Raw genomic sequence first — 18,152 nt, 5'->3', positions numbered from 1 at the left:
ACAAAAACAAACAAAAAACGATTCTTTTTGTTGTTAAACGAGCAAAGTAAACAAGTCAGGTCCCGGGCCTGCAGCCAATCACAGCGCGGCCCGGGGAATGACATCACGGGGGTGTCCCGGGCCGGCAGCCAATCACAGCGCGGCCCGAGACACACGGCAACAAGGGGCGGGACTTAAAAAAAGAGTCAGAAACGCACACGATTCGCGTTCTGACCGGGAAAAGTGATTGTCAACGATGTCTTCCAATGGCTAGCCTCCATTTATGGATCTAGCCAATGGAAGACAGAGGCGGGACTAAGCCCCACACTGTAGGACATAAGATTTCGCCAGGCGGAGCACTAGTGCTCCGGCCCAGGCGAAACCTAAAAAGTGCTGCAGACGAATCTCAAGCAAAGCATGCTTGGTGCAAGTAATGTGATCACCAGAAAGCAGTGGCTGCCATCTTAGAATGGTACATGCTTCTTTTCCAGGCAAAGGGGGCAAGGCAATCCTTAACAAAATTACGAAGGAGGGACCATGAACCAGAAAATTAAAATTATGTAATAGGTAGGGTATGCAGTTCCTATACTGAAAACTGATAAAGTGTGATGACTAGGTCCTTCAAGTCCCAAGGAGTCAGTAGGGAGTCTGACTCCTTAGGAGCAAGTGACCTAATACCCCCGGAAGGGTGTCCTGCTTCATCACTGGGCGAGCACCACTTTCAGCCGGCGCTGAAATGCCTGATGGGCACCCACAAGGGGGCTCTTTACCAGAGATCTTATCGGTATGCCATTTCAAATTGTCTGAAGCCTGGGTGTGGGGCTGAACAGTGTAGATTGGTGTGAAGTGATTTTGTCAGCTGTGAATACTAGAGAAGTGCAGGTTAAAAATTGGTCAAGAGGTCCTCTAAAGTAGTATTAATAAGTGAGACCCCTAGCCTATGTTAAAAGAAGGTCTGTGATGTCAACAGACTTTATGGTCTTTGATAGCTGGTGGGTCAACATGTTTCTTCACCTGATCAGTTCACAAGGGATCTGGTGGCAATTCTTCAGGACCAATAAATCCTAATCTACACAAGTTGCTGCAATTAGTAATTACTCAATGACTCATTTTCCATTCACCAGGCAATTGCCTATATCTATAAAAGTACCTTAGAAAATCTAAAAACCGACCTGTAATCAAGAGAGAAAACATTTACAACATAAATAGTGACAAATTTTAGGTGTGGCATGCATGGCCCTGCCAAACATGCTGGTAGACTGTGCTTGCTACACAAGATACTGCACATTTATTAATGAAAAACAAGATGTGACAAACACCACATACATTTTCCAACCACTAAGCCCACCAGGGGTTATCAACTCCTCCTATTGTGGTGCAGTGGGGCTTCCTCGAATAGGGGCATAGGAACACGCCATTTACGTGTACTGAAAGACAAATCCACAAAATTTAGGATGGCCGAACGGTACACCCTCCATCTCATACAAAGCGTCCCCATAGGAGCTACAGAGAACTTACAGACTCCACAGCGAAAGTATGCGGCAAGAACTATCCGGGCTCAGCTCTCTTGGAAGATACTGAGCTGGTCGGGTGGCCACTACCAAGTACCGCGTTCACTGTCTTAATCGTTTTCAGGTGCAATCGGCCCATGCTGCTGAACTGCTCATTGACCCCAGACGGGGATCTATTACAGGTGCCATTTTACTAGTGAGGTCAGGACAACTAGAACATTCACTGCCCCAGGTCGGGAGCTCATTATGGGTTGGATTATTTGGCTATGTTACGATTAGTAATACAGCTCACCATGGATACGAGTGCAAAAACATCCCTTCATCACAAATTGGTGTTCAAAATTCTGTTGTTTGAAAGGCCTCAGCTGAGTAATATCCCAATGATTTTTTTTTTTTTTAAAGGAATGAATTCTTGGAAAACCAGCCAGTAGGTGCCACACAGACTGATCAATCAGTGTAGAAGGGTTAGAAAGTATGTCTATTGAAAAGTACTTATTTCAGGGGTTTCTAGATGTTTAACCTTCCTCGTATCGGCAAATGGTAGATCGTCAAACCAGAAGTGTAAGAGACTAGCATCTTCTCCCTCCAAAATTAGAGTGACATAGCTTGAGCTACTGTCTCCTAAACAAAGTCAGACCATGTTTTTGATCTCATACTGGACAGTTAGTGTATGATCTCATTCCAAGGGATCTTATCGTTTAATCCCTGTAAATGTGTTGCCAAATGGAAAATCCATTTCTGTTCCCTTCTGAAAAGTTGTTTTTGTTTCTGTTAGGGTGTGCCTGATGTGTGCCCCATGTTGAGATAATGTGTGCTCATCTTGGTACTCATCTTTTTACAGCGTATGTTGCCACGGTGTTCATTTATCCTCACTTTCACTGGACGGGTGGTCGTGCCCACTTATCTCAGCCCACAAGAGCAGGTAACCATATAGACAGTTTTAAAAATTGCAGTTTGTATGTGTCATTTGTGTCTAGATAAAAGTGACATCCAGCTATATATCTTTTGCGAATTGTAGCATTTGCATACAGGACTTGTATCCACAGGGGAACTGACCCCTAACAGCTTTTCAGTTTTTTTGGGACCTTGTGGTCTTGTACATATTGACATGTCTTTGAGGTTAGAGGTGCATTTTAATGCAAATCGTGGTAATTTGAGGGATGTGTCACCCATTTGTATAATTGACTAATGTTTTTTGATAGTGTTACTTACTTTGTTTTAATCAGGAGTGTAGGTGGTCGCGCACGTCAGTGAGTCCTCCTGTTGTCTACTGCATGGTTTTAATAGTGCTTCTCTGTTGCAGTTTCTCACACATTTTTGGGCTATTCTTGCACTGTGTGGGGGATATTCTTGTGCCTTGTGATTGGCCGCCAGGGATTGTAACTGAGTATCATAATCTTGTAGTGTGCTGCACTTGTGCCGTATCCATAACAATTGCCTGCAGGGTAAGTTATCCCTGAGGGACTTAGGATGGTGACTCCTGTATAGCAACTGTCAGTAGGTTTTTTGTAGGTACTGGTTTGTAGCGTGTCTCCAATCTGTGATCATGAGGTCGAGGAAAGGGATTTCCTCTTCTGACAGATTGTGCGAAAAGTGTAGGAAAGGTTTAAATGTATTAACCCGCTTGCATTTTCCATATACTTTTTTTAGGCAGTGTTACCCCAAAAACTGCTGAATGAAATTACACAAAATTACACAAAATATGGCAGGAAGTTAGTGGGATTTGGTGTAAATCTGTTCACTAGTTTTTGAGAACTTAAGGTTCAAAAATATTTGTATATCTGGACAGAACCCAGTTTAAAAATTTAGAGTTTTCTGATTGGCCTAGAGAGGTTTTTTTTCCCCTTGGGCCAATTTGCTCCCCAAAAGTAAGAGGGACCCCTGGGGCCAATTTGTTTTTAAAAAGCTGGTGTTTCTGACACAATCCTGTGGGATCACGGAAAAAAAGAAAATGGCAGATCTCCCTTATAATTATAAATATTTGGGTAGGGGGCATGATTAGAGAGAGCATCAATACAGGCAGGGGAACATGTGTTTGCCCCTGCCTGGCGGTAGCATTTTTAACTCTCCTGCCAGGCAGGAGCAAGCATACTTAGGCTCCATCCATCCCTTCCCCTTTTAGACATGTCACTGGATTTGTTCCTTAAAATGACCACAAATTTTAGCTCAAGCGTTTTCTATCCTCTTATCCAATCCTGAGGAGCATCCAGCAGGCACAAGATCAGAAAAGCAGGTATAGCAAATTACTGGTACATCCTCAGTTCGCCCATTTCAATTGAGAAGAAGCAGAAAACTTCGAAATGCTGTGCAAATTGCACTCTGATACCGTCCAGCCATTAACATTTCAAAGAGGAGCACATTATTGATAAGGCAATACTATGTATTTGTCAAGAAATTAGAGAAAGAATAAAATAACAACAAATCATGAAATATTTCCCCAAGCAACCTCTTTGTTCGACATGATCTCAAATTGCTAAATTGAGGAAACAAAATTACCGTGTGCCTTTGAGATCCGGAAGAGCTTGGGTGCTCTAAATCTGACGTTGTTCCAATTGGAGGAAGTAGATGATTTCTGTTGAATGGTACAGGTGAGGGGGTCAGCAGGTCGCTTGCAGTAGCTCTTAAATTCAACACAGAAAGACAAATATTCAGCATTGTAGGAAGCTGGCTCTGTATCTACTATACCAAAAAGAGGTATAGTGTGCACAGAGTCCAGTGAGTCCCTAAAGGTATGGCAGAGGTTAAAGCAGATAATACCTTAGTCTCAGGTTATTGGTAGCTGGGCTAAGCAGTAAGGCTTATCAGAGGGTAGAGTTAAGAATTTATTGTACGCACTCAGGGAAGAAATGATGTCACACACTCGAAGACTGAATCCAAACCAATTAACTGTATACAAAGTTGTTACTTTGCTATTTTATTTCTAGAACCAATAATCACTTAGTGAAGGTAAGTTATACAGTTTGTAGAACTGGTAATACGTTTCAAGAACGCAGCATTGCTTTATAAATGCAGTAAATACTATACAGTTTTTTGTACATGTCAAACAACTACAGTTTTATATTTGCAGTGATAAAGATATGCAATGTACTGGTACAGTTCAATGTATTTCTATCGAGGAAAACAAGGTTAGTGACTTACAGGTAGATACTCAGTTTTATAGTTGAGTTTCCGGCTTGTAGCACTCACACAGTGCACAGGTCAGGATGATAAAGAGAGTGCACCCTCAGCGGCAAAGGGGCGGCTGGGTGCGGAGGTCAATGAAGAGGTCGGGACCCAATGTAGTAATATGGAGACAGGAGGTACTCTGAAGAGCATCTGTCACAGGTAGGTACTTGCGGTTTCCGGCTCAGGGCCCAGGGATCAAAAGCACTTGGTCGGCAGGGTTCAAAGGAGGCGCTGGGCTCCCAATGCAAACTAATGGGGAGAGTCGGTTGTGAAGAAACGCTGAAGGCTCGGCACAGGAGGCTTGAAGGAGGGACCCAGTGGCTTGAAGGTGAAGTTGGTGTGTTGCTGGTCATGGAGTCATGTAGGTTGGGCACCCCACAGCCAGGGTGCTGCGGGAGCAGTGGTGCCCTTTCCTGTCGGGTTTTCTTCTGCAGGTGTCGCAGTGGAGGTCGGAGGAGGTAATCCAACGCTGGATCCCATGTCAGGATCGGTGGGGAACTCACTGTAGTGTTGGGCCACTTGGACTGGGGCCGCGGGCACCAGGTACAGAGTGGTTCAGACACGTGCTTCCGTCCAGATCTCGTGTCTGAGCTGGAGTTGGTTGTTGGACAATTCCAGGGTCCACAGGAGATTAGAGTCTTTACTCAAAGGTAGGATAGGTTCCTGGGGTTCTTGAAAGCTGCTGGCTGCAGGACACACCAGATTTAGCTTGCAGGGGTTCTGAAGCTGGAGACAGGCCAGTAGGGCTAGAGCCAAAGCAGTTGTCATCGTCCTCTTCACTGCAGGATAGCTCTTCAGTCCTTCTTCTTGTCAAATCTAAGAAGTAGGATTCAGGGGTGCCCCAAAATACTAGCTTTAGGGGTGCTACATGGGCGTGCAGGTTAGGACCAATGGGCCCCTTCCCTGTGTTGTCTACACCCGCTCTTATGCCACCCTCCAGTGGGAGGGATATACATCGTCCTGATTGGGGGAGTCCCCTCATCTTCAAGATGGAGGGGACTGAGATGTGGGCTTCACTTTGCCTTCCCCACCTAAGGGATGGAGTTGGCAAAGGTCGGCACACCTTGGTTTCTCACTAGGGTTTCCCGTCCACAGTGGGGGTCAGGACCGGTGGGAGCCAGCTGCTGACAGCAGCAGAGGCTGGGTGTAGCTAACAAAGGTGGCAAGCCTTTGAAGCTTACCCTTCGGGGAGGAGGCATGACACCTCTGCCCAGGATGGGGTTTGTGTCACAACCCAGAGATCGGAGGCTCTCTAATCAGGGGTCCAGAAACCTGTCTGGTGGTGGCAGATAGCTGGGAGCCATTCAGGATCCATACCACGGCTAATCGTTTTTCAAGGGACACCTCAAAGATGTCCTCTGAGGGCATTTCACATTAAATCCCACTCTGGCATCAGTAAGGGTTAATGTGCTAAGAGGTTTGGTACCAAACTTCCAAGTCTTCAGTGGAGGCATCATGGAGATGTGGAGTTCGTAATCACAAACCCCCAGCCTCATACTCAAAATGGCTTCACTGCACTTACAATGCCTGTGAATGGCACAAGCACTGCAGCTATGGTGGTATGGTACACCCTGCCTTTAGGACTGTAAGGCCTGCTAGAAGGTTGACTTACTCATGCCACAGGCAGTGTTGCTGGGCAAGGCATCCAGGGATGGGTGCCATGTCGACTCTTTAGTTTAGTCTGCACCAGAACACGCAGCCTGCAATGGCAGTGTGTGGGTATTCAGGTGAGGGGTCTCTGAGGAGGGCATAATGCATGCTGCAGCCCTCGGAAGCAATAACTGGTCACAAGGCGCTTGTTGTTAGGGCTACCTTTTACAAGGGACTTCCATGTGGCCCAGAGGTGTGCCAATAGTGGAAACAAGGGTACAGTTTTGGGGAAAGAACACAGGCCCTAGGAGCCTGATTGGCAAGGACCCGGGCACACTTAGTCAAGTTGGCATCAGGTATCTAGTTACAAGTTAGGTAACCATGTAAAAAGGGGGACTTTCCTACAAGCGTTTAAACCAAATACAGTCCCATTTATTTTCCAACAATACTGGTCATCAAATGTATACAGAACTATTCTATTCATACAGTGCAAAGAAAATAATATCAAAAGAGTACAGGAAACGCCAAGCGAGGAGTAGATAATGTTGCATTCACTCTATATTTTAAAATTAATAGAACATTACCCACCCACCACATAATCTGATATGTATTCATTCTTTGATGTGACTGGAAAGTTACTTATCAGTGTGTTATAAATCTTTTGCAATAAATCAGAGTGCTAGATGAGGAGGAACACTTTCTATGGCACTAGTATACACTGTCAAAGAACTTTGTTGGCTACTGTTGTAAATATCAGTCCAATTCCAAGGAGAGGGAAAGGGGAAAGTGGGGGGAGGGTAGTAGAGACTGGCACTGTTTGGAGGTTGAAGTTTATCTTCGCTGGTCTTGAGAACATTAACAGTGAGGTGTATGGTCAGATTGCCCTTCTTAGGTCACTATGTAGTGATCTGTCTATTCAAGTGTGTTGTTGATGTACCAGCTTTGTTCAACCCATATCCAGTAAAAGACGACCAAGAAAACATTTGGCTTGTCTCTCCTTAGGATCTCCTTCACTTGTATATATTGTAGGGTGATTTGTCTCAGTTTGTAAGCTCAAGTCATGGGATCCGAGTTCAATGGGTGCTCCACTTGTAATTGATTGGTGCTAGATAGGTTGGTTGCAGAGACTGTCTCCTTCTACAGGCCTAACTGCTATTATTATTGTCTTGGTACGAGTGGTGGTTTCAGAGTGTGTCATGATCCTAAAGGGTTGTTTGTAGTTGGTTTCCTGATTTTGGTAATTTTAGAAGTGCATACGGTGTATAGTCCTTTCAAAGCTAATAAGCGGGACTGTACCAGAGGCGGTCTATTACATCTATGGGTGAGAAGGCTAATTAAAGTTAATTTCAACTAGTATTTGGAGGTTTCTCTTATACATATACGTAACTATCATTTGGTTTTACTCACCATCATCAAATCTTTATTTGGTTGACCAAAACAACCATAAAAGAATACAATAAACGATGTAAAATCATCTTAGTAAAGCATTTTCACATTTTAAAAAAACAGTCCTAAAAACACAAACACAGGAAAATCACGTCAGAAATCAATCAGTGAAGCGAGTTAAACCTAAACCTGGCCAAAAGAAACCTATCTCGCTGGTGGAGAACCTGAGCAAAATAAGGCTCCAGTCCTGAACAGTCATCAGGAGCATATGTGCCCACACCGAGGTTATCTGCAGCTCATGATTTGATTTGATTTTGAGTTTATAAAGCTCAACAAATACCCAGAGGTCTCTCACCGCTGAGGGAGGGAAGATTGAGGAAAAAAGATTACATTTTAGTAAAAAGCCAGGTCTTAAGAAGCTTGCGGAGATTCCCAAAAGAGGGAGCTGATTTATTTGCCAAAGGAAGCATTTTTCAGTGCTGGGCTATGCAGACCAGAAAACTCCTGCCACTCCAAGAGGAGAGCCTATACGGAGACCCCACCACATTCTTCGCTGAACCAGATCTAAGGGTCCTGTTGGGCACTTACTTGCTGATTTTTTCCCTCAGTCCCTCTGGAAGGCTGGCCCTTGACCATGAAGTGCTTTATAGGTTATACAAAGCGCTTTAAAGATAATTCTTTGCCGAACAGACAACCAATGCAGTCTAACCAGAGCAGGTGCCGCTGACTGGAATCTTGGAATTTTCATCAGCAACCTAGCTGCTGAATTTTGTGGAATTTGTAGTTTTTTGAGCTGAGCCTTAGGAAGATTAACATAGAGGCTGTTGCAATAGTCAATCCTGAAGACTACAAGGCAAAGGATCACAATGGACAGTAAATTGGAGGGAAGAAACTGTGCTATCTTCCTGATCATGCACAGCATGAACAAAGAGGTAGAGATCACTTTGTTAACCAGTTCCTTGAGGTAAAGCTAACATCAACCAGGATACCTAGATTTTTCACTCTGTTCACAGGTACCGGAAGGGAATGCAATTCTTCAAGCCACCACAAGGTATTCCAAAAGGAAGTATTGTTACCAAATAGAATATCTAGGGTTTTTGTAGAATCGAAATTTGCCTAGCTAGTGTGACGGTAAGTTTCAATTCTATTAAGGACAGGGAGGCGAGGATTATGCTTTTCTTTCTCCGCAATTTATTAAAACACAAAACGCATAGCAGCCCAGAAAAGCTCTTATTGTATTGGAACATCATCATCGGTTACAATAAAAGAAGAAAAACATCAAAATTAGCAACATAGTGCAAATGTCTCAGACTTTCACTTCAAGTCCCAGCACTCCAACTTGGAAGATCCGAGGGTAGTCCGTTCACAGTGTCCATTATCCTTATATAAGCAGACCCCTCATTCCATTCTTCCTCTTTCTTCGCTGCTTCCGCAGCCAGTTAAGTGTTTTCTTTTTGCTCTTGGTTATTGTGGTTACCTCACTTTGGGGTTTTTCTTGATTGTGTTTCGGGATCTGTGTAAGCATTGTGGCTGTTTTTCTCCACAGAGTCCCGATAGTGTCTCGGGGGCGGGTTTTCCGCCCCTACGACCTTGTCCCATTGTGGTTCCGCGGCGTGTATCAGCCGCTAGAGGGCACTGCACCGTCTGGTTGGTCTTCGCGCGGTTTTCTCTTCAGAGGAGCAGCGCTGAGGAACCCGACGGACGCGGAGCCTTGCCCTCGTGCCCCCTCAGTGACGCTTGGTGTTGCCGGGTCTGTAGCCTCATCTCAGTGACTCTGTCACTTTTACGCCCTGTTGAGGGTCTGTACTGCGGATTACCGCGTTGCTGCCGGTGTTACCGGTTTCTGCACTCTTTAGCCCCTGGTGTGGTAGCGCCGTTCTCGTTATCATGGAGAAGGGAGGAAACGCATACGGCGACTCCCGACTCCAGTCCTGAAGAAACGCGTCCGTGGCTTCCGCCACTGGATCCGGCCTCCAGCTGAAGAACATCGGAAGTTGATGATCCAACCGCGAGGCAAAGAGGTCGATCGAAAAAGGACCCCAGAGGCCGTTCAGCCATCTGAAAACCGACACATCCAGTTTCCATTGACTGAAGTCCCGTAGATACCTGGAATGCCAATCCGCTACTTGATTGGACTGACCCGGCAGGTATTCCGCCTGCACCGACACTTGATTGTCCAGGCAATAGGCCCAAAACTCCTTCGCTAGATTCGCTAGCGCCCGGGACCGCGAACCACCGAGATGGTTCACATACCGAACGGCTGAGACGTTGTCCATCTTCAACAGGACACACGACTGCACTTTGTCCTTGGTCCAGCACCGAACCGCAAAGGACCCCGCCATGAGTTCCAGACAGTTGATATGCAACCTCTGCTCCTCCGGCGACCAGGCGCCGCCTGTGGAAAATTCTCCGCAGCGAGCGCCCCAGCCTGCCCTGCTGGCATCGGACTCGATCACTAAATCCGGGACCGACCCAAAGATCGCTCGACCATTCCAGGCTTCCATGTGAGAAAGCCACCACGTCATCTCCTCCTGCACCTCCTCCGACAGAGGAACCAACTGATCGTACGATAAACCTCTGCACAAATGAAATGCTTTGAGGCGCTGAAGGGCCCTGTACTGCAGCGGCCCCGGAAAAATTGCTTGGAAGGAGGAAGACAAAAGGCCCACTACCCTGGCAATCTGCCTCAGTGAGGTGTGGGACCTCCCCACCGTCTGCCGCAGCACATGACGGATCTTCCACAACTTGCGTGCCGGAAGACTGAGGACGGACTCGACAGAGTCTATGATGAAACCCAGGAACTCTATTCGCTGAGAGGGAACCAGAACCGACTTGGACTCGTTTATGACAAACCCCAAGCTTTGCCATCTGCAGGTGTTCGCCTAGCTTCCGAGGACATTGGTCCAGCAGCAAAATGTCGTCCAAGTAGACGATAAGCCTGACGCCCTGACCGGGCAAAAATTCTATCACCGGGTGCAGGACCTTGGTGAAGCACCACGGAGCGGAAGACAGACCGAAAGGAAGGGCCGTGAACTCGAAGACCTGGCCCTTCCAGAGGAACTGCAGGAAACGGGGGTGCAGGGGATGAATGGGAACCACCAAGTAGGCGTCCTTCAGATCCAGCCGCACCAGCCAGTCCCGTGACAGGAGAATGTCGCGCAACAGATGGATGCCCTCCATCTTGAAATGGCGATACACCAACCACCCATTGAACTCCTTGAGGTTGATAACAGGGCGACGCCCGCCGCCGGGCTTGTCCACAAGAAAAAGGTTGCTGAGGAACCCTGAGGGATGCCGAGTTGAACAACGAATGGCCCTTTTGCGGAGCAAGTCCGCGACTTCCTCGTCGATCAACAGCGCATCGGCCTCCGAGAACACCATCGGAGAAGGGGCACTCACCTGAATGGGTTGGTCGTAAAACTCTATGTGGAAACCGCGGACGGTTTGTAAAACCCATGCGTCCGCGGTGAGGCGTGCCCATTCCCCCCAAAAGGCCGCTAACCGGCCGCCAACACACACTTGATCTGCAGGAAGTACACTCACCGGAATTGGAGTTGTTTCCTGCTCCTTTCTTGAATCTACGCCCTCCAAAGCGTTGTCCTCTGGTGGGGTAGAAGTTGGTGTAGTTGGCCGAGGTGTTGTATTGCCCTCGACCGGAGCCTTGCCCTCTGTTACCGGCATTTTGATCAGCACGGCCGGTCGCATGGCCCCTGTTGCAACCAGCCCCGGCGGAAAAAGTTGGTGGAAGACACGCTTGATGCTGGACTGGGCCTTGTCCAGCGAAGTAAAGGTGGAAACAAACTTCCCCAACTCCTTGATGAAAGGCTCGCCGAAGAGGCCCCCCTGGGCCACGGCCCCCGCCTCCGAAGAGGCCAGATCTCCCAGTTTCGGGTCCAATTTAATCAGAAAGGACCGGCGGCGCTCTGTTGAAAGGGCGCAGTTGGCGTTGCCCAGGAAAATGATCACCCGTTGTGCCCAGTTAGACAGCACCTCAGGGTCGATAGCTGTTCCGGAGACCTTCGCTTCCTCCGCCATGTCTACAATCTTTGTAATCGGACCCACCGCGTCCAACAGTTTATCCTGGCAGGACCGCCAGGAACGGTCGATGCCCTTGCGGGGGTCCTTCATAAACTTGGCCAGGAATGTCGCCATCTTGCCATCCAGGTCCGGAGTCATGGCAACCTTGCCCTCCAAAGAAGGTCTAGGGCATTCCCCTCTCAGACACCCTCTGGCCTCCTTCTCCAGAGGTTTGCGCAGCCTGCTAGCCACGAACTTGGCCACCTTGTTGCCCGGGGCCCAAGCTGCAGACCGCGGGTGAATAATTTCATCCGGGTCCAACATGCCGGAGCTGTCCCGAGGCAACTCCGTCGCCGAGCTCGAGGGCCGCCAGGACCGCTCCGACTCGTCGTCGTCGTCAGTATCCGGGGAATCCCCATCCGGGGAAGAAGGCGCAACCTCCGAAGGCGTCACCGGGACCGGGGCGGCGGGCTGCTCCGTGGGGGGCGCGGTCGCCTTTGCTAAGAAAGCGTCCCGGAGACGCTCAAAGGCGCCCTTGTCCACCCCATGGGCACGCTCCGACGGCCCTTCCCAGCAAGGCTTCTTCGGTGCTGGAGGACCCTCCCCCGAAGGGCCTGGAAGGTCCGCACGCGCCAACTTGGCGCACTCCTCGACGATACGAGCTGAAAGGCGGTCCTCCATAGGGCCGACTACCTCCGTCACGCATCTATAGATGGAACTATCCACCGCCTGATAGAACTCCTCGTCGTTCAAATAGGAATGGGGCTCCTCATAGTACTCATCCTCCATGATGGGAGCAACCAGACAGGTGACCACACCCAACTCAGACCTTCAACGGTCACCACAATACAGCCCCAGGTTCCAGGGGGTACAAGAAATTCCAACAGCCCAGAGGACCGTACAGTTTTTGGGCGGCAGGAACTGACCGCAGTCGGGCGCACTCCGACCCAATACAGCGCGCCGACACACCACAAGGGACCAGGCCTGCCCCCCCACAGCGCGCTACCACACCAGGGGCTAAAGAGTGCAGAAACGGTAACACCGGCAGCAACGCGGTAATCCGCAGTACAGACCCTCAACAGGGCGTAAAAGTGACAGAGTCACTGAGATGGGGCTACAGACCCGGCAACACCGAGCGTCACTGAGGGGGCACGAGGGCAAGGCTCCGCGTCCGTCGGGTTCCTCAGCGCTGCTCCTCTGAAGAGAAAACCGCGCGAAGACCAACCAGACGGTGCAGCGCCCTCTAGCGGCTGATACACGCCGCGGAACCACAATGGGACAAGGTCGCGTAAGGGGCGGAAAACCCGCCCCCGCGACACTATCGGGACTCTGTGGAGAAAAACAGCCACAATGCTTACACAGATCCCGAAACACAATCAAGAAAAACCCCAAAGTGAGGTAACCACAATAACCAAGAGCAAAAAGAAAACACTTAACTGGCTGCGGAAGCAGCGAAGAAAGAGGAAGAATGGAATGAGGGGTCTGCTTATATAAGGATAATGGACACTGTGAAAGGACTACCCTCGGATCTTCCAAGTTGGAGTGCTGGGACTTGAAGTGAAAGTCTGAGACATTTGCACTATGTTGCTAATTTTGATGTTTTTCTTCTTTTATTGTAACCAATGATGATGTTCCAATACAATAAGAGCTTTTCTGGGCTGCTATGCGTTTTGTGTTTTAATAAATAGCGGAGAAAGAAAAGCATAATCTGAGCCTCCGGTCCTGCCATAGAATTCCGCTTGAGGTAGTTCAAATCCATCCAGATATCAACTTCTTGCATGCATGCTCAGAATGAATCACGCAGGTCCGGGCCACTTCTGGAAAGAGACACAGCAATCTGGGTATCATCTGCATATGAGACAATGGAAAACCCAAATTACTTCACCAAGGCAGCCAATAGTGTAACATAGAAGTTAAAAAGAGTTGGACTCGGAGCCAAACGCTGAGGAAACCCGCAGGGCAGAGAAAAGACTTTGAAGTGACGCCACCAACGGCCACTGTCTGGGTTCGCTCAGTCAAAAAAGATCTGAAGAGGGAAAGGGCAGCCCCATCTACACCTAAATCTGCCAGCCGGTGCAACAGTAGATCATGATCGATGGTGTCAAAGGTTGCCCTCAGGTCGAGGAGGATGAGAGCATCACTGCCCTCCTGTCATCTGTAGCCCTAATCATTTCAATGGCTGCAATCAGAGCCGATTCCGGGAAGGACCCACTGCAGAACCCAAATTAGGAGTCATCCAGCAATCGGTTGCTGTTTGAAAAGCAGATAATTGGAGATTCATTTCTTTCTCTATTATGTTTGCAGGGAGATTGGTCTAAAGCTGTTAGGGTCAAGTGAACTCAAGTTGGCTTTCATCAACTGAGGAAGAACAGAGGCACTTTTTAAAGCTTTGGGAAAGACACCGATCTTAAATATTCAATTGAAGATAGGTGCCAGTCGGATAGCAGCTAGATGCGGAATGAGATGTAAATTTTTTGGAGGGCAAGGATCATGAGGGAAACCTGATTTTAGTTGAAAAAATGTGTTCTCTGACTCGGTCAACTGAAAGAGAAGTAAATTCAGGAAACGACTGCTTATTGATGTCACAAGGATAGTTGTTGTACCCGGAAGATAGGGTTGCAGTGATCAAAGTGAACTTATTAAAAATGACTTCCACTTTGTTCAGAAAGAAGGATGCCAGGGAGTCAGAGCAATCCTGGTTGATATGTTCTGAAATCTTAGTTGCTAGTGAGGAGAGTTTGGAAACAACTTGGAAGAGGGCCTTGGACGAGCAGCTGGTTGCTTCTATAGAATTATTGAGGTACTCTGATTTTTCCTTCAAGATCAGTTTTTGATTGTCTGCCAGCAGCAATCTATATTTTTCTTTCTCATTGTTATAATCATTTTTCCTTCAAATCCGTTCATCTTTCCTACAGGATTTTTTAGCAGCCCAGAGCGACACCCCAAACTATGGAGAGGTGGGTTTGCTCCTTCTAGAGAGGGACATTTTAACATGCGCCAACCCATTCATTGCCCCAGATAGCCATAAGGTGTAACTGGAAATGAATTTGTGGGGATAATCAGATTTTTAAGGTGGAGTATTAGCGAGAGTAGAGAAAAGATCCTGGGCCTTTATCTCATTCCAGGCCTGGGAATAGATTAACTTCCTAGCATCCCTTTTAGGGGCAGTATTGCGATGAACAAGGATTTCCCAACTAACTGTACTGTGGTCAGACCACGTTACAGGAAGTATAGCAACATTAATGGAGAGATTACAGTTGGGAAAAAATCCCATCTAGAGTGTGGCCGGCACAGTGGGTAGGCCCAGCCACGCGTTGCTTTAAGCCAAAACCAGACATTAGCTTGAGGAGAGCAGTCGTATCCTAGTCTACTCTGTTCTCTAAATAAAAATGTAAATCCTCCAACAGAGTGGAATCAGTTGTGGAGAGAATTCTAGGGACTGGCCAACTGCATCAAAAAAGTGACTACATTAAAAGACTGCGATTTGGAAATTTAAAATTTTAAAGTCATACCTTCAAACTCGGTATTGGGAAATGGAGAGAAGAAGGCAGCATAAATATCCCGCTAGATAATAGCAAGCCCACCATATTTCATGTCAACCCTGTCAAGCCTGTAAATCCTAAAGCAAGATGGGACTAGAGCTGTCATTTCAGGACCCGACGACTGATCTGCCCAAGTTTCTGTCACAAAGACGTTGTCAACCTGATGGGAGTCTATTAGTTCAGCCACTTCCAAGTGGTGCTTGATCAGTGATCTTGCGTTGATTAAAACACATATAATCCTGGAGGCAGATTCTGGTGGAATGATCACCTGACCTCTGTTTAAAGGCGCAGAGGTGAGAGGGCTTACATGTTCGGGCACAGGATTAAAATGATGCTTGCAAGCACGGCATGTATTTAATGACAAATCCGAGCCCTACAGGAAGATTTTAGGGCATGTCAGGTTGTTGCCTGGAGAGGTTAGTGCCCACAACTTAGTACTAGAATAGGTCTTCCGAGGCCAGGGGGACGGGCCTGGGCCCAGTTCAGGTGCAGACGGGCTTGCCTTTGGCGCCCACTGCACGCGTCCGCTAAGCCTCCGATCCTTCATCTGTTTAAGTAGAGGAGCTGACGCCACTAGAGCGTTAACCTTCCTCTGAATACCCGGAATGGCGGGAAGTCAGCAGGGGCTCTCTCCACGCAATCTGCAGAGCCACTGTGGACCGGAGAGCATAATCAACAAAATACCACACAGTTTAAGTGCAATGCCGCTTTCCTGCCCGTAATTTATACACATAAAAATCAAAGATAAAAAGGTAAGAAGCACCGTAATATCAGCCCCAATGTCGTGACCGCAAGCAAAAGCTCATGCTGTTCTCTATCCAATAGGGCTCGTTCCAAGAACAGCCTCATTATACAGGTTAGTTCTGAAGCGTAAAGAGAAATGGGATTGGTAAAAAATGTCCGGTCTCCTAAGAGAGGTGAAATCTGCTTTTACATACGCTCTCCAGGGGATTTTATGTGCACTGTCAAGGGCCAGACAGTCCGAGAAGATCAGCCGGTTAAGCTTCAGATCCTACCTAGTCCAGACCTTAAACACAGTAGAGGGCTAAGGGCCATGTAAAAGCTTGAACACTGAGGCAGGCCCAGGAAAAGATACCTTTTTTTTGTTAAGTACAGCATATTAGACCTCATCCATCAAATGTAAGGGACAGCGTGGTCCATCCAGCTGCAGTTCCAATCAACTGACTCTCAAGGTCCCTACATGACGATGCTTAGTTACAGAATGTCGTGTCATCACCTAGAAATAGGAATACCACATCACCTCATTCACCCAATACAAATCTGGAACAATTTGAGAAAAATTAAAGATGTAAAATATACAATCATAAAGACACAGCATTAATAGAGTTATAGCGTAAATAATTCCCAAATTTCATATTACAAACATTATGTTGCAACAATGATGAGTTACAAATTAGCGGCCAGATTCATGAAAGACCCGTTTTGCGAGTCTGAAATAGCGATTCATAAGGAATCGCTATTACAGACTCGCAAAACGGGATTCATGTAGGAATCGCAAAATTAAATACGATTCCTACAGATTCCTTATTTGCGATTAGCAAATTGCTAATCGCAAATAAGGAATAACTCCCCATTCATTCCTATGGGCCAAAAGGCCCATAGGAATGAATGGGGAGCATTCCTTATTCGCGATTAGCAATTTGCTATGAATGGGGAGTTATTCCTTATTTGCGATTAGCAATTTGCTAATCGCAAATAAGATAGCGATTTGAAGGGTGCCAGGGGTGTCCAAAGGACACCCTGTAGCACCCCTTAAATGCACATTTCAACAGGTGTTGCGCACACACATGGACATGTGTGTGTGTAACATGCAACTTAGAAAAATGCTTTTAAAAGCATTTTTCTAAGTTTTTGCTATTTACCACGAGGTTTGACCTCGCGGTAAATAGCGGCCGAAAATTGCGAATTCGCAATTTAAAATGTGTCAAGAATAGCATTTAAGGAATCTCTAACAGAGATTCCTTAAATGCTATTCCTCACAAATTTGCGAGTTTCTAAATAGCGAATTTTGCTTTTGGGATGATGAATCCCAAATGCAAAAATTGCACTTGCAAAGGGCCAGATTCTCAGAATCTGGCCCTTTGCGAGCGCAATTAAGCTACATGAATCAGGCTGATAGTCTTACAAATACACAGGTTTCTTTCGACCACGTTTTGATTTACTTCCAACTAATTACCACCCCTTCCTTCACAGAATTTCTCAATGAAGAACCATTTTCACTCACAACAGGATAAAACTTGGCTACCCTGTTTAGGTTCCAAATTCTGTAGTCAAGCGATAATCGCCTACCTTTTTCTTCAATATATTTTCTCACTTCCCTCCAGATACAACAGCTTGTTGAATGCACTCTTCAAGCACCATAATAAAGTGCTCAACAACACCATTGGACTCGAGGTGGTACAGGGCTGCTTTATTGCGTCTAATGCCTCGGTCCTTTAAAACTGTTTCTACCACCTCAGAGGTTAAATGAACCCCATTATCTGTAAATATCGTGGAGGAAAAACTCTCTCACAAATAGCTCCTCTCTCTCTCAAATAGCTCCTCAAAAAATTATATTACTTCTCGGGATTCTATAGAATGCGCACCGTCTAGAGCCGAAAGCGAAAAAGCGTGCACACTCACATCGCTCCCCGCGTCTGTATATTATATGTACACACCAAATGTCACTACATAGTCACTGAAAATGGGTAATGGAGATGTAACACAAGCCAGAACTAACGGCTACAGTCCCAGGTGAAGAAACAGGCCTAATGTAAAAAAAAAAACAGCACTGGTTCAGGGAAGATTCCACCACACTGTGCCTGGAACAACCATGGAACTTCGAAAGAAAATACTGCTGAGTGGGGGCAGCAGGGGAGACATTGGGTGTGGGTGGGGGCTGTAAAGATTTATTAGGAAATTCAATCTAGAGGTGCGGCAGCACCAGGGAAACTGGGAGTCC

General features: G+C 47.0%; 1 protein-coding gene across 3 annotated transcripts in view; it reads right to left on the bottom strand.

Annotated features, from left to right (window-relative positions):
• The window catches only part of FAM149B1 (family with sequence similarity 149 member B1), a 641,735-nt gene that overhangs the window by 169,501 nt on the left and 454,082 nt on the right, over nt 1-18,152 (bottom strand). For all 3 annotated transcript variants that reach the window (XM_086922293.1, XM_086922291.1, XM_086922292.1), the window contains exon 11: nt 3,987-4,110. In XM_086922293.1, the coding sequence (XP_086778419.1) occupies nt 3,987-4,110 (124 nt within the window). The remainder of the gene's footprint in view (nt 1-3,986; nt 4,111-18,152) is intronic.

The sequence above is a fragment of the Lissotriton vulgaris genome, chromosome 5 (assembly GCF_964263255.1).
Source record: "Lissotriton vulgaris chromosome 5, aLisVul1.2, whole genome shotgun sequence".
In the NCBI taxonomy this organism is placed as follows: Eukaryota; Metazoa; Chordata; class Amphibia; order Caudata; family Salamandridae; genus Lissotriton; species Lissotriton vulgaris.
This window is presented reverse-complemented; position numbering and strand designations above follow the sequence as displayed.